At 38.9% G+C, this 25,357-nt stretch overlaps 1 protein-coding gene across 1 annotated transcript in view; it reads right to left on the reverse strand.

Annotated features, from left to right (window-relative positions):
• SYNE2 (spectrin repeat containing nuclear envelope protein 2) overlaps nt 1–25,357 on the reverse strand; it is a 3,814,665-nt gene that overhangs the window by 2,564,880 nt on the left and 1,224,428 nt on the right. Inside the window, exon 33 of the mRNA XM_044073561.1 lies at nt 11,369–11,491. Coding sequence (XP_043929496.1) covers nt 11,369–11,491 — 123 coding nt within the window. The remainder of the gene's footprint in view (nt 1–11,368; nt 11,492–25,357) is intronic.

Genomic DNA, 25,357 nt, shown 5'->3' on the forward strand with positions numbered 1-25,357 from the left:
AACAAATAAATTAGTAGAAGGTTTGTAGATTCTGTTTCTGTTGAAAAACTGAAGAGATACAAGGTGTAGTGTTAAGAATGCATAGATGTGATTAACAGCAGTATTAGGTACAGATTGGTAGTATAGTAATTAAAACAAGGCATGGTTTGAGTAAACAAATATGTATATAGAAACAGACCATGCAAAAATTACTGCCAAACCTGGAGACATAAAAGATGTATAGCTAAGCATTTACGGATGTAAGGGTATTAGGTATAGATGCTGCATGTATTTGCACTCCACTGAAATTTACAGACCAATGCCATCATTTACCCACTTGGATGTTGTCCCTGAGGCAAAGTATACCCATACCATTCTAGTGAACACCTAACACAGGTATGGCACTTTCACAATGTTAATTGCCATAAATATTAGCGATCATTACAGCATTGTTTAGCAGTATTCAAAAATATGTCTCAAAATCAGTTTCACGTTTTAGCTATCCAGCCAATTTCTAAACTGCTTGTACTAAAGAGGGTCATGGCAGTAGCAAGTTTAGGAAATCAGAGCAGGCTTCTCTGTCTGATGCAACAAGCTCATCCAGGAATTCCCAGGCCAGCTAAAAGATACAATCTCTACATCATGTCCTGGGTTAGCTCCAGGGCCGCCTCCTCTTTGTGACCCCATGACAGGCAACTGGGAGACAAACTCACTAGGTACGCTAACCACTTTAACTGCCATCTTTCAGTACACATGAGCAGTAGCAGCTCTGCTCCAGCACTATCCCAGACTGTTGGCTGCCTCACACTACCTTGGATCTGTCATGGATCATGGATCTTTTTGTATTACTCTACCTTGGATCTGTCATGGATCTTTTTGTATCTCTCTACTTTGGATCTGTCATGGATCATAGATCTTTTCATATCATTCTACCTTGGATCATGGATATTTTTGTATCACTCTACTTTGGATCTGTCATGGATCATGGATCTTTTTGTATCACTCTACCTTGCATCTGTCATGGATCATGGATCTTTTTGGATCCAAGTATTATTAGTATAAAACTGCCTGTGAAGGCATGCAAAGTATTTTGGATTAGGTATTAAAAATTTATGCTGCATATTTGAGATAAAAATGTTGAACATTTTTACAGATTCAAAAAGCACTGAATGTCAACCTATACATAATTCATTAGGTAGAGTATTACTTATGCAATCTGATGCAAAAAAAAAGTCATGGTGGAGATTACTTCTTTTGCACTATTCTTCTCAGATACAAATGTGGGAAAGCAATGTGGACAAACAAATATGCTGATGGCTGCAAACTGCATTTGACAATTAATATAATAAAAGATGCCAAAGTTTACTAAGACAGTTTACAAAAAGATCCACCTGGTGAAGGAGTAATGACATTGCCGTAAATGACAATAAATGAAGCATCATGGGAAATGTCAAAAAAGGCATTAATTAGAACTAAAAAATGCATTGCCAATTTATTTAAAGTGATATTGTCATTTAAGATCTGGGTAAAACAGCAGCAGCAATTTAAAATTTGACCAATTGTATATCTACCAAATTCAGAAAAGAATACTTGTTAGTTCATCTAGTTTTAAATAGCAGATTTAGATACTTCAGAAATATCACTGAGCCAGTTTATAATCCAGTCTTCTGGTTCTGTATTGAAAACAGTGCTACATTCTGTAACTTCCACACATACCTGCTGAAATTAAAAAAAAAAAACGTATATTTGCAAGTTATTTATTTATAGTTTTGTTGTCTGGGTCAGTCCTACTAGGCCAGTGGCCACTTTTCAGTGAAGACCAAAGGTGATGTTCACACTGACCAGGGGAAATTTGGCCAGGGCACCAAGGAAGTTTCCCTATTCTTTCCAGATGCTAGGTGGTGAAGGGCAGCTGCTGCAATTCCAGTAATCCAAGATGGAGAAGCTTCTGACAGAAAAAGAGAATAAAGACATGATTGTAACAGAAATACAGTTGAAATAGGGCTACTAATGGACAGAGGCAGCTCCTAAATGCTTTATCCCATGCATGGGTCCCCTCAAATTTTCTATGGTATGATCCCAAGTATTCTTATTAAGGGTAATATATAATTATCAACCATGGGGTGGGTAAGACTAGTCTATAATCAAATGGGAATGGTTATTTTGAGCCAAAAAGCTAAACTGAATATGCTTAAAATGGTCTGCAAGGACAGCTAGCCTATTACTTAGCTATGAACCTATTAGTAAAAATGATTGAATACGATAAACAACCTGAAGGGAGGACAGGAAGCTAACTGGAGTGAGATGGTAGATCAAGTTCTACAGAAGAAGTGAGTGAGGGATCAGAAAATGGTCTTGCAGAAGACTGAAATGAGAAATTGGGAGTTATTTCTGGCTAGTGGGGTAGCCGGTTCTCTGGTTTTATCTCTGCAACTTATTTTAAGTAATAACAAGTATACATATGCAGATGTGAGGCAAATAAAGTAATGAAAAGAAACAGTGAAGGAAAACAATCAAAACTTTACAGACATTTCACTAACAATAAGAAGGCCTCCAGTGGTGAGACTAATGAGTGAAATTAATGATGTTGTAAACAGGTATGAAATTATGGGCAAGACTATTTTACCATTAGCATTTACTGTTAAAGGCTATTGTATGGGTAACTTTATTTTCAGTTGTAGTCCCAAGCTACACTAGCCACTCAGTAGTGTAAACCTTGGCTTGAGATGATTGTCACTGCTGAAGTGACACCCTAACCCCAAGTGCAAAATGGGAAAAGGGGTTGAGGAAGGATAACTGGATTTACTGTTAAAGAAAAAAGAACATTTGTACATTTAGTACTTGAACATTTCTCTGAAGTGATATCTGAAAGGGTTTCTCAAACAGCATGTTAAATTTGTGAGTTTGACAGACAAAAAGCAGAGGCATCTTAAAGCCATATAATTCAGGACTTCAGAAATGGATGGATAGGAGTTAAAAGTGTTCTTTACTCCTACATGTTGTAAAGTAGATGATGATAAAAATTATGTGATAGGACTGGGGAATGCTAAGTATGGGTCACAATACATGTTAATGAAGGAAAAAATCACACTATTGCAAATATTGTGCTGATAAATGGGAAAGAGTTTTGTTACATGCTGAGGTCAGCCAAAACATGCTATTTTTGGGGAGATGAACATCATTTGATAAAAGACTGTCATAAGAAAAAGATGTGAGCAATGTGGGGTGATGGGACATAGTACAAACAACGTATGCAGCTGTGTAGGAAATGTAAAGAGCTCAGATATGTCTGCTTTGAGTATTCCATACTGAAAAGTGGAAGGGTAGATTCAGAAGAAAACATTGCAGAAAGAAATGTAAAAGATAATGCTCTTCTGAAAAAAAAAATTGAAGCAGGTACTGTCAATAATGAAGAAAAAGTATAAATGGAGGAAGCAGACAGAAATGACATAATTCCAGATATTGAGTTTCAGACACAAGAGCAAAACAATTTCACTTTATTACATAAAGTGAAAAAGAAAAGGGACATATGGATACACCTGATAAGAAATTAATTTGAGGGAGACTTAAGATAGAGAAAAATAAAAAAAATGGAATAAAAAGATTTAAAAAGAAAAAAGGATGGCATGGGAATTTTAGCTTTAAATATAAATAGTATTAAAATTAAATAGCAGATTTACTAGCGGCTGACTGGTATAAAAACAAAGGATGGATGCAACATGTTATTTGGATACTAGAAGTAGTTCTCAAGAAATAAGAAAGGCACCTCAGACAGTATTGGAAAGGGAAATGATCTGGTCGGTAGGCAATGAGACATGTTCAGGAACAGGAACTTTTGTAAAAAGAAGTAAAAATACTGGATGTTATAACTGTAGTTCCAAGAAGGGTATTAATATAGGGTCTGAGAATGAGAAAATGCATAGGACTGATACTAATTTATGAATATACTAATACGACAGAAAGAAAACTTTTGTTTGAAAATGTTAAATTGGATGTATTACCGAGTATGTCAGTATTGACTGTGGGGGACTTTAATTGTAACCTAAGAAAAGAAAAAGGAAAAATAACACATGAGCTTAGGATGGTATGAGATTTGATAAGATGTAGTGATATAAAGATAAGAAAAATAGAGAATAGACATATAAAAATGAGTATTTTCAAGACTGAAATTAATAATATAAGATATTCTACAGAGATGAATAATATAAAAGGAACTCTATAAATAACTAATTTCTCAAATCAAAGAGCAGTTTGGGCAATGGTTGACAAAGACAGTACATATGAGAGATGGCCTTCCCCTGTCTCCTCAAGACTTTCGGATACTGGCAAAGACGCCTGCCTTTTTTAGGCAATGTCAAAACAAGAAAACTTCTGACATAAAGAAATTCAATACAGACGATCTCAAGGTCATGCTACTTAATGCTAGGAGCTTAAACAGTAAACTGCACTCCCTGGAAGCACGCCTCACTTTGGAAGATGCTGTCGTCTGTGCAGCCACTGAGTCACTAGCCGTACAAGGCTACAATGCCTTTCACATGTTCAGATATCAAAAAAGGTGGAGGTGTATCATCCATCTTCACTAAATCCAAATACACCCCAAGACTGGAAAAATAGTACAACTTTCTTGAGTTGCTCCAGGTCTAAATAACTATAGGCAAAATACCCTACCACATCATTGCTAGCTACTGGTCCCCCATCATGAACCAGGAGAAGCATGCCGCCTACCTGGACTTGTTAGAGTCACTCAGTATGAAGCCAAACACCTTGGTCATGGGAAAGTTTAACTATTCTTCCATCAACTGGGTGACTTGCACAAACACAATCACTCTGAGGTCCTTGGATTTTGTTAATTCAAATGCCCTGAAACAGGAGCTCAGATATCCTAGACCTAGTGCTCACAAACATGGGGGGGATCACTGCACTAATCCCTGTGTGTTGCCCTCCCTGTTAAAGTCAGACCACAAATCAGTCTTGTCTGAAGTTAAGATCAGACCTGACACCCCCACAAGAGCAAAAAAACTGAAAAATGACTCCATAGCACACGACAGACTATTAAGCGATAGTATAAAAAGTTTCAAAGCCCCTACTAACACAGCCAACAATGACTCCTATGTAGAAGAGTAAACAAATTCCCTATATAGCCACTTAAACAAATGTATTGACTCAGCTGTACCTGACAGGACTAAAACCAGGTCTTTCCAAAAAAACAAGGCACCCCTGGTGGACTGTAAGTATACATAAGTTATATAACAAAAGAAAGAAACTATTATCTAAGAACAAGGTAGAAGTTACTCAACAGAGGTAGAATACCCTGCACAACTTGAACAAGCAAATCAGACATATTGTAAAGTCCTCTAAGATGACTTATGAGAAAAAAATAGCATCTCTAGCTAAAGAAAACCATAAGGTATTCTTTAGCTATGCCCAAAACCTAAATGGAAATGCCCAGCTGTGTGCCGAACGTATAGTGGATGATACCACTTACACTGAACCTGAGGAAATTGCCAACTTGCTAGCTAACAGATCTGTAATAACTCCCCCCTCCCCCCCCCCCCGTTCCCACCAGGCATACCCCTAAGCACTGCTGACACCAGTCATTTACAGAGTATCCCCAAAGAACAGGTCATGTATGTGCTCTCCAAGGCCAAAAACACAGCCTCGATGGGACCAGATAACATCCCAGATTTCTTACTAAACGATCTACAACAAGACCTAGCAGAACCACTTGGCACTCTTGGGAACACAGGTTGATAGCAATCTAAACTTCGATCACCATGTATCCATAGTGGTTAGGAAAGCCTTCTACATTGTACATCTCATAAATAATGGCATCACATCCAAACTAAGGAGGTTATAATGCCGCTGTACTCAACCTTTATCAGACCACTAATTGAGTACAATGCTCCCTTCTGTATGCATCTCACCAGATGCCTGCAGCAGCTGGAGAGACCACAGAGGTTTCTAACCAAGAGAATCCAGAGTCTCCAAAATGTGACTTACATGAAAAGACCTGTCTCCGTGCCTGGCCTACAGAACAGTCTCTGACTCTGCCCTAATGGAAATGCACATCTGGAAATCAAACGGGACAAGAATCACTCATTCTAGGGATCTCAACCTAGCCTGTGACATAAACAAAACATGTTGGAAAGACAGATACATCTCCCAGAGATTGCCACTCCTCTGGAATAAGCTCCCACTTCACGTGAAGCAGAGCTTCTCAATGACCCTATTTATGAGTAACCTTGACAATTGGATGGGTGACCATTAATTCACCCTGGGGGTGGCATCTACATCCCTCATGGACAGGGGTAGTTGGTGCTGATCATAGAATTCATCTACTAACAAAAAACATCTAACTATTGTGAATTAGGGTACAAGGGTTTACTACACAGCTAGGCTTATAAAGGCCCTAGGGCCATTAGCCTAGTAACCTCCTATGAAGCTATAAAAGTGGGAAAAGGTATGAAATGATTAACAGGAGATTTTAGAAGTGAAGAAGAAATGAAAAGAGAAAAACAGGTTGTGGAAAATCCTTTGATTATGATGTCTTTCTGTAAGAAGTATACCTACTGGTGGATTGTATTTAAACAAAAATATAAAAAATATATGTAGTGATAGAAAGAAATAATACAATGAAATAAGAGTAAATGCAAACAGATATCAGAATATGAGACATTGCCATCTCAGTGTTTTCATAGACGTTACCCCATCACACTTCGGTGATCATAGTTTAAAGCACTAACCAGTAATGGATTTATTTTTGTTAACTGAAGGTATTAAAATATTAAAAAGAAAACAATAAATACAATTAATGACAAAGATTCAATAAAGCAAGTTATATAGCGCAGCAACACAATAAATAACCCCAGTACAAAATAAAATTTAAAAGAAAATAGAGATCAATTAAATTAAAAATAATGATCTGAATACAGAATGTATCACACTTCTTCCTGGCATCCTGCCAAAGTTGTTAGTACAGAGAAGAATGTTGGCAATATTTAAATAGGAACTATTCTGACAGTTTCTTTGCAATCTAAGTATGACACAGAGCATACTAAAATGTAATATAGACTGTACCAATATATATATATTTTAAAGTGCAAAATACTACAGAGTACCATCATCTGCTCAAGTTTCAATAATGTTTTTGATGTCAGTAAGAACAATGTCTAAGTAAAGAATTTGCTTGGTTTTAAGTTTTATAACAATTAGAGGACTAATCTACAAGAAATTCTCTTAACATCATTTTCTTCCTATATAACCAAGTATTTAAATGCATATAAGCTGTTTTCTAAGTCCAAGAAATATGCTATGTCCTGCAAAGCATTATGGAGAAGTTTGTATTACATCTTCAGGGATCTACGTTAACTTGGGATTGGATTTTATCTAAGTATTACATTAGAGGAACGTGTTGCTTTCTGTTTTACATCATCTGCAAGTTGTTTAATTAGCTTGTTTTATTTTTACACACTAAAAACTTAATACAATGAAATCTGACAAAACAAAGTCTCAGGCACTGGCAGTCAATATTAACAATGTAGCAGTTTGAAGCCCATGGAGAACATTAAGTTAGCAGCACTCTCAGTTACAGGCAGCCAGTTTTCTTTCTCAAGTGGAGGTGAGTAATGCTTATGATCCTTAGAGGAGGCATTTTTAATGTAAAGTATATATTTGTAACCACAGACTGTTTCATCAGTTTAATGTGGCCTTAACCTCAGCTTGGGACATACCTGCAAGGGGTTACTTGACCAGTGCACTTACCTGGTTAACAAATTAAAAAAATAATAATAATAATTAAATGAAATGCCAGATCATATTAACATGTTTTCTGGTGTAATAAAGCATTATGAAAAAAGCTGAGTGTTATTATGGACAGGGAATAATCTAACATATGGAAACATGGTAGTCTTTACTTCATTGCTAATAACAGAAGCAGGTCTACAGCTAATTCTTTCAGATATGAAACTACTTTTGAATAGTGGTTTCTGCACTGAAGTTAAAAGAAAGTTTTGCATCTGGACTGACTTACAGGAGTTTAAAGGTGGAAATATGTTAAGCATTGGTGTACTGGGAATCTTTGTGACAGATGATGTGAAACAGCTAATTTCTGAAAGGTCATAAAGAGCAAGGTGTGCGCATTATGGGCAGTAAATAATGTGTGCCAGACTGATCTGGCTGGTGACAGTGTGTTACAATAAAACAAGAAAGGAGTACTGATGTTGAAAAATATATTAGCCTGACCTAAAACATTGTGTGTGTGTGTGTGTGTGTGTGTGTGTGTGTGTGTGTGTGTGTGTGTGTGTGTGTGTGTGTGTGTGTGTGTGTGTGTGTGTGTGTCTGTGTCTGTGTGGGTGTGAAGTAGCAAAGATAAAGATACAGTTGGCAAGATACAATTGAAAGATTTTGGACCAAGCGTGAGGTGAGGATGAATTCTTATGATTCTAGTGTTTAGAACTCTGCTTTATACCTGTGCAGTGTGAAGCCAAACTTATTTGTAAATAGCTGGTGTTGGTCATAGCCCAAGGCAACAGTGTTTAGTTTCCATATGATTTTAAAGCTGAGCATATAACATATATTGTTTGCTTTTAAAGCTGAGCATATAACATATATTGTTTGTTAGTGGTATGAGATTTGTAGAGGAACATGTCAATCATTCGACAGCTCTTTAGCAGATTGCTGATCCATTGATGTAAAATGGCCAAAACAAGTTCCACCAACGGTAGAGATTTCTTTTTCTACACTGTTGTGTAACTTCAGAGTAGGTATATTTAATTTCTGGGGTGTGGGGTGTGCTCCTCCACATGGAAGGTGCAGGTGGGCTTGCTACTCCGCAAAAATAACTTACCTTCAAGATCTGCTGAATGTTGTTTCAGCCATTTTTTTCACGGATCTGCACACCACTAAAGATTTGTTGATCTATTGACATAAATCTCATTTGTAGTGCCATATCTAACAGATCAGATGAGAAAGAATATAGTTGCCATACAAACATATACTAAAAAGAAAAAGTTTTGTAACTAAAATGGCATGGAATACTGTACAGAGACAACAAAAGAAAGACCTTAACATACTTCATATTTTAACGGTTTACTTTTGAGAAAGGTTTTAAAATGCATATTGTTATTGAGAGACAGGAAGCTACAGGCATTCACAGCTGTCTCCCACTTCTAACACATAACCTTTTTCACCTGTCAATTGTTTGGGAGTTCAATCTTTTTTTTTTTTACTAGTAGAATGGGTTTTGACAAAAATGTTATTGATAAGTAGTCATAGACTCATTTTATAGTGCAGCAGAACACCTTCCTTCCTTCACCTCCTACCTTCATGTTCCTAGGTATATCTTTCCTAAATACATGAAAACTAGATTCAATAAAATGTGACAGTGGGCAACATAGCTGCAGGAAGGGTGGAGTAAAAGGGGTATTTGCCCTGGGGGCAAGAAGTTAACAGTACGATCAGTGGCTTTGACAAGTTGTTGATTGTTCCCTGGCTGGAAGTGAAAGAATTCCTGAAAACAATGTAAGCAGCTGCTCAAATGACTAAATGACAGTGCATGTTTGGTATGTTAAGCAGAAGCCAGTATGAAGTAAGGGGACCTTCTTTCAAATAATGTAGAAAAAGAAGTCATTGCTTACTACAGTGTGTGAGTGAACGTGATTGCAGTGGGAGGGCAGACCAAACATAGTAGTAGGGATACACTCAATCATTCTGCTGAGCTCCACCAGTGTTCTTTCAGACTATACAGTGTGAATCATCACCATTAATACTACCACCCACTATTGTGCTATCCTCAGACATTCTCCAGAAAATAGTATAATCTTGTACTGACTTGCATACAGTCCTAGTTGCCAGTTATCGGACTAACCTATATGCCATACAGCTTATGTTAGAGATTAGCCAGTAATTATATTCGGTACTTACGAATTATCACAACCACATTCTGAGTAGGACAAACTGCTCTTTTCCAAGCTGTACTCCTGCCGGTGTGAAATATGTGGTGAAAGTTTCTTGGGGATGAGAATGTTACACTCCTTACAACACGTAATTTTCATAACACGTACCACACAACTCAGAGGGCAAACTGTCATAATTTTGCACATACTTACAAATTTATTACAGTTACAGCAGCACAGTTGTGACAGGCACTGTGATGGGATGCACACTCCTTTTCAAAGTAAGAATGCTACTTTTCATGTCACTTTAGTAGGGTTAGGCATGTGTTAGCAGAAGCGATGTAGCCCACCTCCTTTCCACCCTGTGAAAAACACCTCTGTAAAGGCAGTGTCATAACGCTGTTGTCATGCATGCAAGGAACAAAAGTTGAACTCCTGTGTGCTCATCTACCCACAGTACTACAGACATTTACGAACACCAATTTCAAATTTCCTACAGTAGGACCGTGTTTGTAAAACAAGTTCTTCTCACTGTCAGGTCAGATCGATCAGCTTTCATTCACACACCGTGGTGCGCTTAGCAAGTAGTTCAGGGGGTGAATTACTTGACCATAATTTAAGGATTTCTCATCAGTACTTGAAGTGCATAACGGTTTAAGTGGTCTGTCAGAAATCATGCAATGCATGCACATATAAACGTTTAAACGGGTATTCATGTAGTGTGACTCAGAACTACAAATGAATAAAAGCTGCTTTTCCATTGTGTCAAAAATAGACAAAGCCACAGAGGTCTGAAAAATCTTTTTAAAAGATTTCATTCACTTTAATTTCATTTAAAAGATGTCAGTAGGGCGGCTTTCGCTCATGGTTACAATAACACATAAGTAACCTTATATTCCTCCACCTCTCTCCTCCAAAATATATCAATTTTACTATTGTATTTCCCCTCATAGCCTTTACTATGATGCTGACAAATCTATCCTTTGCAAAAGTAAAATGAAATGCCGTAGAGGCATAGAAGTAGACAATAAGTGAATGCTCTGAAAACTGCACGATTGTTCATATATATATATATTTTTAACTTTTTATTATGCTTTAAAGAAAATAATGTATTGAATACATATAGATTCTAAAAACAGTTGATAGACTATTATCAATAGTTGCTAGGTTATTTTTGTTAGCTCAATTTATCCTTCAACAAGTAATATTGTTAATACATGTTACACTGCCATCTAGAGGATTCAGTACAAAACTGCAGATAACCCTACTATGGATTCCGGCATCTGTTTCAAGATGATAAAAAGTAACACTCTAATGAATGTAGTATTCCAACAGCAGTTTCTACAAAACAAATCCTGACCCTGCCATTTAAAGACTACTAAATTTTTCTTTTGTTGATTTATAGGCTTTCACACTCCATCTCAAATGCTTACCATTGCATTTAAAGATTAATGTTTACTGAATGCAGAAAAATATATAAGGAATAATGAGGTCACCTTTGTTGAATTATTATTTCACTGAAGTCCTGAAATTCCTTCTCATCTGTTTTTGCAATTTCTTGAAACCTTTCTTCTTGTTTCAAAAGCCAGTCATTTAGGTGATTGTAGTCTTCTTGCAGCCTTTAATACAAAAAAGTATTCTGATGAAAACGGTCATGCTATATAAAGTACTTCTAAGACAAAAGTGTATGGTTTCAAAATTCATCTGTACAAGGTAAGAATCGAACTTAATGATTAGCCTTGCATAATATATACACACACACACATATATATATATATATATATACATATATATATATACACACGATATAGCTACTTATACACACGATATAGCTACTATCTCAAACTGTGTTCACACAATTCTTCATTAACAGGGAATGTCTACTTTCAGTGGCAACATACATGTTCACATAATTACATGCATACATATATACATACATCAGCCAGTAAATGCAAACCAATGATCTATCTAATCTGACCAGTTTCACATTTTAGACCTGTTGCTATCCATTTTCCTTGCTTTCCTTTGAATGACATAGTTCCTGAGCTCCTTAAAGGATTATTTCCGAACAGTCATTTGCACTGCATAGTCCTAGCATTCAGTACCATTTCTGTTAAGTAGTACTTTCTTAGATCTACGACTTTTAAAAAGTTGCAAAAAATCCCTTCAGTGTACTGCTGGTGTCCCTTCATTCTTCTTAAGTTCTATATAAGACACAGTCCCCCTTTATGCTCCTGTGAAGCCAGACCACACCTATTCTATTCCTTCTTATGGGGGAAACGGAACCTCTGCAACCTCCAATCACACTCTTTCCAACTCATCCCTCTGCTGATGTGACTGCTTTCTTCTGTATCATTTGGACTGTAGCAGCATCCTTAAGTGTATAATGTGCCCAGAAATGCATGCAGCACTCAAAATCTTGGCTGGCCAGGTACCCATAGAGAAGGACAATTGCATTCTTGTCACAGGATTCAGTTCCTATAAGGCTTCCTCTTAACAATCTTGATGGCTGTGCTTTTACTTGGTGACTGATGGCTCCACAGTGCCAAAAAGGCCAGCCTAGTTCTCCTTCCCGGCTTGTAACTAAGTAGTACACTCCATGTGATTTCTACACTACATTCAGTCTCGGGTGTATCACTCTGCAGTGACCTGCAAATGAACTTTAATTGACATCTCACAGCTGACTGGTGAGCAATCTCATCAAATCATGGTACAGCTCATCAAAAGTTAGCTATTTAACTTTCTTGCATCAAGTGTCCATTGTCATGAGTGTCATATAGTATAATGGGAATGTACAGTTATAGATGAAGGGGAATGGTCCTATTCGCAGAGTTGGGACTGTCACTCCTAGTAAAATTTTACTGTAGTTACCACCTGGAACAATTAGCATAACTTAAGAAGTTCACAGAAAACATCAGTGGTTACATTATCTCTGTGACGATGTGAGGGAGTGCCAGCTATGCCAGAGGAGTAGGGCAGTGGAGATGTAACATATGCCAGCATAGTTAGCTGGAGTTTTGTAAAGAACTATATGTCATTTGTATATCAAACTGATTTGTACAGGTGCTTGTATTGCAAATGTTATTTGTAAAGATGCTTGTGTTAAAAATGTACCAACAGTGGGTCCTTCTGGAAAGAAAAGAAATACACCTGCACGTCAGACTATATTGTAATTGTTGAAATGAACATATTGTAACAGAGGATACTGGAAGAGAAGAGGTTAATCTCAGTCCAGCTAACTTTGAAAAATAGTCTGAAATTACATTACCTGGTTTAGGCCAAACAGATTGTATCTTACAGTTCTGATTGCAGCCAGAGACGAAATGACTGAAAACCAGGACTAGGCATCCTACTGTATTGTCCTTAGGGATGAACTAATTGCTACTCTGGAAGGGTGGAAGTTTCCAGATGGTATAACACATCTAAGTAAAGCTCTGTGTGTATGGTAGCATGTGCTAAATTCTGGTTCACTGTCTAGCAAAGGGGGTAGTGTGGGAACTAAACTCAGAGGACCAAATGTATGTGATGTCATTCTGTAACTCAGCACTGAAATTATTCCTTCCTTCAGTGTTATTTTTAATATTTACTGTGATTGAAACTCTGGTGTTTATTGGAAATAGATATGTGGTATTTTCATGTTCTTCTATTATTATTAAATATATTTAAACTTTTCATTGTGGCTGGTCTTTTAGAGAATATTTTAATCTTTGAGAGTACTTACATTTATCTGGTGACAATGTGGCCACTCCTGAAAGCCTTGCTGCACTGGTCAAATACTACCATTGGTATTAGTATTAATTTTATTCAGTATAACTGGGTACCCTTTTAACAGCCTTAGAGTAGCTGGCTTTGGAGTGTTCTGGTGGCAGTACCTACCTTATAGTCTGGGCAAAGGTAACAGAGCTAGTAAATCTGTGCCAGCCTTTCCCAGGTGTGTGCGTGTGTGTGTGTGTGTGTGTGTGTGTGTGTGTGTGTGTGTGTGTGTGTGTGTGTGTATGTGTGTATGTCAGCTACTTGGAGCAGGGACAGACAGCACTGGTTTCACAGAGAGGGTGGCAGAGGACTTGGCTTGGAACACTCAGCTAAGGACTCAACTCTACAGCTGTGCCAGTGGGGATTCTTACTGGGGGCCTGGAGAGAGAGAGAGGGAAACCCAGCCCCCAGACTAAGTGTGTGTTCCCCATGTGCTCTTATGGGAAACTGTGTTAGGTGCAGAGAGCTGCATCTGGAAATACTGTGCGTATCATTATTTTTGTTCCAAGCGAACATCCCTCTCCAGTGTCAGTGGTGAGGATTCAGGCTCCTTGATTACTAGCTCAGAGCAGGGACGTCACAATCTTCTCCATTTGAGAAAACACCAGACAAACAAAATATGAAATACAAAGAAACAGCAAAAGGGATAACAGTTCAACCCAACAATATTTATTCAGCAACAGGGATAACCAAGTCTCTCCAAGTTGAGATTGGCTGGACCACCCCTAATGTCAATAACCACCTGATCAATAACACGGAATTTAAAATAATGGTCATGGTGTGACATAATGTGTTTTGCTAAGGCATTTTCAGATTTCTCCGTAATGATACTGTACAAAAGCTCATATACTCTCTCTTTCAATTTCCTCTCTGTCTTTCCACCATAGTAAGCACTACATCCCTGACACTTAGCAAGATAAACTACCATTCTGGAATTACAATTAGATCTTCCCTTTGTTCTAAATGTTAGACCATTTATTGTGAAAGAGCTGCCCAAATCCATACAACATGTACATGTTTCACACTTAAACATGCCTGGATGTTTAGGAATACTATGAATATTCTTTTCTAAAGGCCGTTTAAAATTAGTATCCCTTCTAAATGTCATCCTAGAACATTCACTTACTCTAGTTGAAATACTAAGGTCATCAGTAAGAATTCTCCAATTCTTACTGATGACTTTCTTGAGATTGTTAGAAAAATCAAAAAGGCATCAACTAAATGGTTAGCCCTAGTAGTAACCACTTCATCACTAATAACAATCTCCTCCATGCCAGCCTTAAGGCATTATAATAAACAGTATTTAGTCATTATTTTCAAATTATTATTATTGAAGAACTAACTGAAGTGTGCTGTTTGTTTTTCTACGTCTACATCACTGAAATAAATATGCATAACTTGAATTTATGTTTATACTACATCAGCAGCCCTTTTATCCATCTTTTTTTTACTAAACTGGTTTACCATTTTGAAGGTCATGGGGGACACTGTAGATTACCCAGCAGGCAATGGGCGAGGGCTCAGATCCTCATACTGGACTATCTCCAAACTAACACATGCACTCACATTTCACTGCTCACATACCTGAGGACATTGTGGAAATTACCAATCAACATATCACCAGTCTTTGGGAAATAGATGAAAAACACATCATCTGGCAAAAATCTGGACATGCAGCTTCCTAAGAGAAGGTATCCCAACCAAGAATCTAAGTGAATAAACTGTTACTTTGAGGTAACTATGCTACCTGTTGTGCAAATACATGCAAAAGCCAACATGGACAAACTGTATTTTTTGTTAGTTCCATTTGTAAGAGGGCAGTGCCCCATATAAAACCCCATTACAAAAAGAATTAATAAAAATCTAGTTTGCTGTCTTGTTTGAGGATAAGCATCCTAAATTCTGTGCGCTTCTTTCTAAAAGTCATACAATTGGTATGACAGTCCTATACTTAAGGGTGAGGATATGCATCTTATACTCTGACCACTTCTTTCTAAAAGTCATGCACTTGGTATAACAGTCCTATTCATAAGGCATTTTCGGTCGTGTACTTATACTTCAGTTATGCCTGTTTCCTTTCTCTATGATTGCGTTATCATGGAAATGACATATTCAAGGGGTATATGTGATGCTGTACTCCACATGTGGGCTTCAGTGGGAATTGCCATACTGCAAAACTGTTTATTAACACATACCATCTATATCTCAGTCAAATGCTTAGCAGTTGAAGAGTTGGTCTCCTCAACAAGTTTGTTTTGAATGAGTTACATGAATTCCCTGACTCAATGTGCTAGGACATGATGAGTTTGCTGTGAATTACATGATTTTTTTTTCTTTTTCTCTTGATACTGTCACTGACAATCACATTGCTGCTAGCATGATGACCTTATCATTAATCTCATTCATCTAAACAAAATACATTGCCATTTTCCTGTTTTCCCTCAGTACTGGTTTACTGTTTCATTTATATACTATCATACAGTTTTTATTTTTGTTTCTTTTTTTCATTATTCCTTTGTTGTTTAATATTTATGTACTATCACAGAAATTTTTATTTACTGTACTATTACAAAGACCCCCCCAGGCCTTCACTGAAAAAGAATCTTTGCTGGACCATTTGGACCCCCCAATAAACAAATGGAATAAATAAATAAATAAATAAATAAATAAATAAGACTCACCCAGTTCTCGTGCTTCTTTAACCACCTTTCAGGACTATTTGCCATCTATCAAACTTGCCCTGCTCTTTGCTGTCTTTGACAGACTTAGCTTGTCTCAGCTTTTGATTTCAGCAAATCTGTTGAAAGACCAGTAAGCCCAACACTGAGCCATCTGACACTTCATTGGCTAACCTCCTGTCTTTTGACAATGTTCACCTTACAACCACCATCTGTAATGTCTGTCTAGTGACTGTTGTATCCATCTTGGCATTCACTCATTCCTAGCCCTTTCAATTTAATTAACAAACTTCCAAGTGGCAAAACAGTAAAGGAGTTTGTTGAAGAAATGTATTCACTGGAATACCTTGTCTTGCTTCTTGCTAATGTTATCATAAAAATCAATCAGGTTTGATTGGCAAGACCTTTGGGCTACAAATACATGCTGGGCATGAATGAAAAATGTTGGATTGACAAAAATGGAACAGAGTTCTGAGAGGTACTAAGCATGTGGACCAGCTGTATGACTTAGTGAGCTGTATAGTAGCATAACATGGGGTATGCAGAAGAATGGGGAATAAGGGAAATTACAATTGTGTTAGGCCCTTACCATAATTCTAGACGCTCAATACATTTACTGTTGTAGTCCTCATCAATATGACATCCTACCTACAAGTAGCTTGAAAGAAGGACGGACTTCCACCACTGTACATACCCTAGTGGCCTAGTCTGACTCCCTTCCACACATTTATTTCTGCTGAATAGCTGAATATTAGAGCTGTTTGGTTAGCTGCTATATACCTACATTAACTGTATTACAAGCTGAGATAGGTACAAACTTGCAGTGTTAAAAGATAGTACTGCATTTTATTTTTCTGTTTATTTGCTTCACTGAATACTGTGATCTCTCTGTCTCTCTGCAGTTAGTCGGGGCTATTGTTGTTCTCACTTCATTGATATTCGGTGTTGAACTCTTAGCCTACAGAGTTTCTCTGTGCTTATAAGTCTTAGTCACTTATTTGTGAATTTATTTCTGCTGAATAGCTGAATATTTGAGTGGTTTGGTTAGCTGCTATATACCTACATCAACTGTATTAAAAGCTGAGATAAGTACAAACTTGCAATGTTAAAAGATAGTACTGCATTTCATTTTTCTGTTTATTTGTTTCATTGAATATTGTGTTAAAGATAGTACTGCATTTTATTTTTCTGTTTATTTGCTTCACTGAATATTGTCATCTCTCTACAGTAAGTGGGGGTTATTGTTACCAAAAAACAAAATGTAGTCACCAAAGCACAATGAAACCAATAAATCCAGGAAAATGCAATGTAAGGCAAAACAATGAAGCCACGGAGGGAGGTCACAACAAGTAGGTTTATTCTGCTAAAACATTAACGTTGACACAACACGTTTTCATTTAAAGTTACTTCATCAAATGTGGGCGTGTAGTACACAGGGAGAATTTATAGTGAAACCTTGATAACAACTTTCCAATGAAAGCATAAGGACTTTTGACAAATTTAATAAACACATCATAAATAAAGACAAGGACAATACAACATAGACCATCATAATAAAAAACTTCTCATTAAAAAAACTTCTCATTAAAAAAATTAATAAACTTAAATCAACTGTATTACAAGTTAAGTACAAACTTGCAGTGTTAAAAGATAGTACTGCATTTTATTTTTCGTTTTGTTTCATTGAATACTGTGTTAAAGATAGTACTGCATTTTATTTTTCTGTTTGTTTATTTGCTTCACTGAATATTGTGATGTCTGTCTCTCTGTAGTAAGTGGGAGTTATTGTTCTCACTTCATTGATATTCGGTGTTGAACTCAGCCTAGAGTGTTTCTCTATGCTTATAAGTCTTAGTCACTTATCTGTGATTTTTTTTTCTGCTGACTAGCTGAATATTTAAGCTGTTTGCTTAGCTGCTCTATTCCTACATCAACTGTATTACAAGCTGAGATAAGTACAAACTTGCAGTGTTAAATGATAGTACTGCATTTTATTTTTCTGTTTGTTTCATTGAATATTGTGTTAAAGACAGTACTGCATTTTATTTTTTTGTTTATTTACTTCACTGAATATTGTGATCTCTCTGCAGTAAGAGGGGGGGGGGGTTACTGTTCTCACTTCATTGATATTCGGTGTTGAACTCTTAGCCTAGAGGGTTTCTCTTTGCTTATAATTCTTCGTTACTTACCTGTGAATTTATTTCTGCTGAATAGCTGAATATTTGAGTGTTTTGGTTAGCTGCTATATACCTACATCAACTGTATTAAAGTACAAACTTACAGTGTTAAAAGACAGTACTGCATTTTATTTTTCTGTTTATTTGTTTCATTGAATTTTGTGTTAAAGATAGTACTGCATTCTATTTTTCTGTTTGTTTGCTTCACTGAATATTGTGATCTCTCAGTCTCTCTGCAATTAGTTTCCCGCCCTCCCTCCCTGTTCTTGTTGTGGTATTAACTTGGTGGCTTTAGAATTGCCTGCCCCTCCAGTAAATTTGTGTTTGAACACTCCTCCTTGGTCCATCCCATTTCCTCAATCAATCGAGTACAGTGAGATCATATTTTGATTTCAGACACTCCTACCAGTCCCATCTATTCAGCTCTATCCCAGCTCTATCCCTGTCTAGTGTCACTAGCACATTCTACCTAATACAGAGAGAACATTTGAGAAGGCCAACGCACTTAAGCCCTTAACCTTGCATTATCTTCTGTTTCTCCTTTCTCCGTTTCTACTTTACTCTGTGTTCTTAGTGAGTGTGCTTCTCAGCTGATAAGTATATTTTTTGGCACTTTTTAACTGTTCAGAGTTGAATTAAACAATAATTGAATTCAGTTCAGAGTACAGTTTGAATAAATTGCTTTAATATTTCTATGCACTCAAGTGTGCTAGCTTGCACTGTACTTGAATTGTTTTAGTGCTGTTTTAGCTGCTTTTCTGTAACAAAAAAAATAATTCTAATTTTGTTTCCTGCCTTCCCTGTAACTAGTCTAGTCCAAATACAGATTTGCTGTATCCAGGACTGTTTGTAAGCTTATGAGTCCCCCAAGCCTTTCTGTCTTGGAGGGAAGCCTTCTAGCTTATCAGTGGGAGTGGTAAGCACTAGGTAGCCTATCTAGCACAAGAGTTGTTTCTGGCCCAGAAATAGATTATTGGCCATTTGGGCAGTATTTTCCATCTCCTTCAACCTTCTGGTCTAAAAGCCCATGTTTGTGCTTTTGCCACCTTTCCTGTAACTGGTCTAGTCCAGATACAGATTTGCTGTATCCAGGGCTTTATGTAAGCTTCTGAGCCCCCCCAGTCCTTTCTGTGTTGACGGAAGCCTTCTAGCTTATCAGTGTGAGTGGTAAGCACTAGACAGCCTATCTACTACAAGAGGAATGGTTTCTGGCCCAGAAATTTGTAGTTTATTGGCTGTTTGAGCACTTTTTTCCATATCCTTCAACTTTTTGGTCTAAAGGCCCACATTTGCGCTTTTCCCACCTTTACTGTAACTAGTCTAGTCCAGATACAGATTTGCTATATCCAGGACTGTATGTAAGCTTCTGAGCCCCCAAGCCTTTCTGTGTTGGAGGGAAGCCTTCTAGCTTATCAGTAGGAGTGGTGAGCACTAGGTAACCTATCTACCACGAGAGGAGTGGTTTCTGACCCAGAATTTGTAGTTTATTGGATGTTTGGGCAGTTTTTCCATCTCTTTCAACTTTCTGGTTTAAAAGCCCTTGTTGTGCTTGTTTCTTGCCTTTCCTTTAACTAGTCTAGTCCAGATACAGATTTGCTACATCCAGGACTGTTTGTAAGCTTCTGAGAGGTGCCAAAGTCTGCTCTTCAATTTTACCCTTAGATCTGCTAGTTCCCTCCTCTCCTGTACTTTTACTAGCTTATTAGTCTAGCACTTTACCATACCAGACTTCTTGTAGCAATTATTGTAGCACACCAAAGTGCTACCGTGCTACCAGCACTAAACGTTCTACAAGGAAACAGCTCCAGTACTTATTATTAATGCCCACCCCTCCAGGCATCTCTAAAGGTCAGTTCCCTGTGCTTTCTCCTATTAACCTGGTGAACTTGGGCATCCTGAGGCAATGTAGCAACTGCCTCATGTATACCGACAACCCTCTTCTCTTACCTCCCAAAACTCAGACTTGCGAGAGATGCACTTATATATCCAAACTGGAAGCCACTCACTCTCCAGCCAAGACTGGTACAGCTGGTCAAGATGAGAAGGTCAACACTTGCACCACACCATGTGGAACACACAGCCCTCCAGAACAGACACCAGCACTGCCTTCACATAAAAACACAAACCACACACCTACCTTAGTGGAGGCTTTCAATAAAAATCTACCCAAACAGCAGAGATCTACAAGGCAGAAACGCACTCGACCACCACAACACCACAGTAATCATGAGACACATAACTCTCCTAAACAGTGTGCCACTCAGCCAAAGCCCCTAAGGTAAAACAGCATGCCCAGCACACTAGTCATAAGTGACTCAATAGTCAGGCACACTGATGTTCCACTCACAATGTTGAATACAGAGAAAGTAACAGTCAGCTGCCTGTCAGGTGCCAGAATCTGCCACATAATGCACGCACTCAGATCCCTCAATAACAGGTGCAAATATGACTCTGTCATTGTACATGTGGGTGTGAATGACCTGAGACGTACCTCCCTGGACTACATGAAAAGAGACATGGAGGAGCTCTCGAATTATGTAGTCCAGGCAGGAACAACCCTAGCCCTGAGCAGCATCCTACCATCACCCAGAATGATACCACAGTACAAGCAGAAAATTACTGATTTCAACAATTGGCTAAGTTTCTGGTGTCATTCTAAGGGGATCCAGTATCTGTCTGCCTGGGATGACATGACTGACAGACCTTGATGCTTTGCCAAAGATGGCCTGCATCTGTCACCCCTGGGCTTCCTGATACTGGCCAATGCTATTGCCACCCCTATAGTGCCTTTTTTAGGCGGTGTTCCAAAGACCAAATTACCACTGCAACAGCTACAAACAAATGCAATCTGAGGGTCATCCTGCTTAATGCTAGAAGTCTAAATCTCAAAATGCACTCACTCGAAGCACACCTTAAAATGGAGAACATCGACATCTGTGCTGTAACAGAGACATGGTTCAAGACATCAGAAAGCACCCCTGCACTACCAGGCTATAACTTATTTCTCATCTTTCGGCCCTAGAACTTGGACCGAAGCTACAAAGGCGGTGGTGTTTCCATATTCATAAAGGATGTGCACACCTCCAGACTAGTAGCCCAACATAACGCATAAGAGATACTTCAGGTGCAGCTAACATTGGGTAAGACGGTGATTCGGGTTGTAGTCTTTTATAGGTTCCCAGCCATGGCTCAAACACTAACTCCACATTCCTAAGCACCCTGGAGAATATTAGGGTCCAACCTAACACTCTCATACTGGGCGACTTCAACTACCCCTCCATTAACTGGGAAAACTACTCATGTACCAATACACTTGCCTAACGCTTCCTGGAATTCATTAATTCCAATGCCCTCGACCACCTCGTTCTTACCCCCACCAGAGATAGCAACATCCTTGACCTGGTCATTACTAACATGGGCGACCATTGCTCTACACCAATAGTCAACTCCTCCCTGGTTAGATCTTAAAAATCCACATCCTCTCCTGCAAAAGTAACCACCATGAAAAACTTCTCCAAAACTATCTTTGGTTTCCTAAGAACAGAGGTGGCTAACTTCACAGCACCCATGCAAATGGAGAATAGTTGCATGACCGCCAAATCATACACCAATGCACTATATGAACACATACACAAATGCATGGATCTCGCCATGCCCAATAAAACCAAGATGCTCTCCTCCAAAAAAAGGAAGCCAGTCTGGTGGTCCCCTGCCATAAACAAACTCTACAACAGAAGGAGGAACCTGATGTGGAATAAGGTGACATTCCAAGACTGGAAAAACTCCCTTATCAGCCATAACAAAAAGTTGAGATCCCTCATCAAATCCTCTAAAGCTAGCTATGAAAACAGAATTGCAGTGGATAGTAAAGACAACCACAAGGCCTTCTATAGTTATGTAAAGAACCTCCCACGGCAATACCCATATTTGCTCTGAGCTACTGCATAATGGTACATCCTATACCGAGCTAACAGATATTGCCAATATACTGGCAGACAGATTCAGTGCCAACTTTACCTCCACCCTGACAAAGGACCAATCACAATAACAGTAGATTGCCAGGCATCCAGTATTACTGCTGCACAGGTTAAAACAGCACTGTCCAAGGCCAAGAATACAGCCTCTAAGGGACCTAACAATATCTCTGGCTGTGTTCTACATGAACTACAGAGTGAACTGGCACCTCACCTGTGTGCCCTGTTCAATCACAGCCTCACCTCAGGCTTTGTCCCTACCGAATGGCGCACTGCTATAGTCATCCCTCTCCACAAAGGGGGAACGACTACAGACCCTGGGAGCCATCGCTCCATTAGCCTGACAAGTCTGATATGCAAAGATATGGAACACATGATCATGGACCTAAACAAGGATATAGGGAATCTCCAAACTCTAGATCCCACACAGTTTGGTTTTGTGAAGGGTAGATCATGCCTGCTCAACCTGGTCAACTTCTTTGAATCAGTCACCAGAGCTGTGGATGAAGGCAAGGTGGTTCATACAGCCTACCTTGATCTGGCCAAGGCCTTTGATAACATTCATCACTCAGGAATCATAGAAAAACTCACTAAGCTAGGCATCAACCTCTGTATCACTAGGTGGGTTGCAAACTGGCTCACAGATAGAACCCACAGTGTGAAAGTAGCTGTCTCCAAGTCAGACTGCTGACCAATCATGAGTGGAGTCCCATAGGGATTGGTCCTGTGTCCTCTCCTGTTTGGTATCTACTTCTCAGACGTCCAGGCCAACACGAAGGGACTCTGGCTGACAAAGTTCACAGACAATTGCAAGTTGGCCATTATTAACTCCCCAAGTGATGTTGACATCCTACAGAAAGACCTCACTGAGACCAACTGGTGTCAGAACCATGGCCTTAAGCTCAATGCCAAAAAATGTGTTGTCATCCCCTTTGGGAAAAACCCAGTTCCCATGAACTACCACATCAATGGTAGTCCACTGAACACAGAAGGTGTTATAAGAGATCTGGGAATACAGGTTGACAGCAACCACTCTTTTGATCACCACACTGCTTCTGTGGTCAGAAAGTCCTTCTATGCGGCACATCTCATTCTAAGGGTTTTGCATCCAGGAGGAAAAAGGTCATCGTCTCCCTCTTCCCTCGTTGGGCCAATCATAGAGTATAATGCCCCATTTGGCATGTACCTCACTAGACAACTGCAACAACTGGAGAGGCCACAAAAGTACCTCAAAAAGAGGATCCTAGGCCTTAAACACTTGTTCTATGTGGACAGACTCAAAAAACTCAAACTATTCTCTGTCTCATATCGCCTGCTTAGAGGCGATCTCTGCTTGACTTACAAAGCCATGTCAGCTCTGTTAGAAATGCTACAGCTAAAGAAATCCCAATCCCTCCGCACCACATGCTCCAGAGACCACAACCTCATTATCACAATCAACAGAACATGCTGGACAGGTTCATAACCCAGAGACTGCCTGTGCTATGGAATAGACTTCCCATACATGTCAAAAATAGCACCTCACTGGCCCTGTTAAAGAGAAATCTTGATGAGTGGATGTGAAATAGAAAATTCACCCCAGGGATCACTCCAGTGGCTCTACTCGACAGAGGCACTGGAAGCTAAGTTTGGGTGGCACGATACCAGGGTAATCCTATGGGCTAGGCTTGTAAAGGCTCCAAAGCCATTAGCCTAGTACACACCTATGAACCTATGAACAGCATCAGGATATTGACAGTACAGCCAAGATGTTGGCCACTGCCATCTTTAGGTCCTACTTGCTTAAGTGTCTGGTACAGCTGCATGCTGGGTAAGTATTGTCAGTTCAGCCTGCTTTGGAAGAAGGATATGTATCCCATAGGGAAAACTCATTCACTAAGTGGAATGAGAGCCTTGGCAAAGGAGAAAGAACAAACCAAATTACATTAAAATGAATCTTGGTGCATATACTTAGCAAGAAACTGAAGGAAGTGATTAAGACGGTTACCAAGGGGAGGTATGGATGCATGTTGTCGTGCATATAGACATTAATGAGCTGCCATAGCATACAGGTGCCTTGACAACAAGCAGAAACATGTAGAAGGCAAACAAGATGCCCAGATAGTATTGTTTCTTGCACCAGCAGAACAGCATGATGAGGACAGAGAGAATTCGAAGTATGATGTGTTGCTGCATCAATTTACAAAGCAGAAGGTTTTGGGCAGTGGGGAGAGGATTCCAGCATAGAAACCACTACTATGCAAGAATAGGCTCCATCTTGGACCAGAAGAGACAACAGTGAAACAGCTGGGTTGGGAAGGTATGTCTCAACAAGCATACCTTCAGGATAAGACAGAAGGATGAGAGGATGTCACAGGAGCAGGAGGGAGGTAGGTACTCAGGCATTAGACAGAAAGGTTCACAATTTGGGTAAATGCCATGGTAGTTAAGGTAGAAGGAGGAACTGCTGAGGGTATGAATCTGCTTGGGACATAATAGGAGTTACTGAGTTCGAAGGTACAGAAGGAGCAAGAGATAACTTGCATCTTAAACCATACAGGTTACAGCCAACTGCTGCAGGACTATATCTGATAGGGCAGAATTCTGGAGGTGGTTCTTACCAAGACAAAGGGAACCATGGAAGTCCATATGAAGGCACTGTCAGCTATTGATGACAATGCTAGTATAGTGTTAAGAATGAGGGACTGCAAGAATACAAAATAGAAACAATGGTATGGGATTTTAGGACACGCTGAGGGTCAGAGAGCCAAAGATGATTTAGAGGAATAGAAGTCAAACAAGGGAACAGGTCACATCTAGAGTACATAGGACTATAGACAAGACTATATGGAAAAGGTCAGCGTGACTGCATATAATGCTATCCCTGTGTCACATAGGGATAAAACTCTGTAACCTAGATGACC

The sequence above is a fragment of the Protopterus annectens genome, chromosome 6.part0, assembly GCF_019279795.1.
Source record: "Protopterus annectens isolate FY-2018-M chromosome 6.part0, PAN1.0, whole genome shotgun sequence".
Classification (NCBI taxonomy): Eukaryota; Metazoa; Chordata; order Ceratodontiformes; family Protopteridae; genus Protopterus; species Protopterus annectens.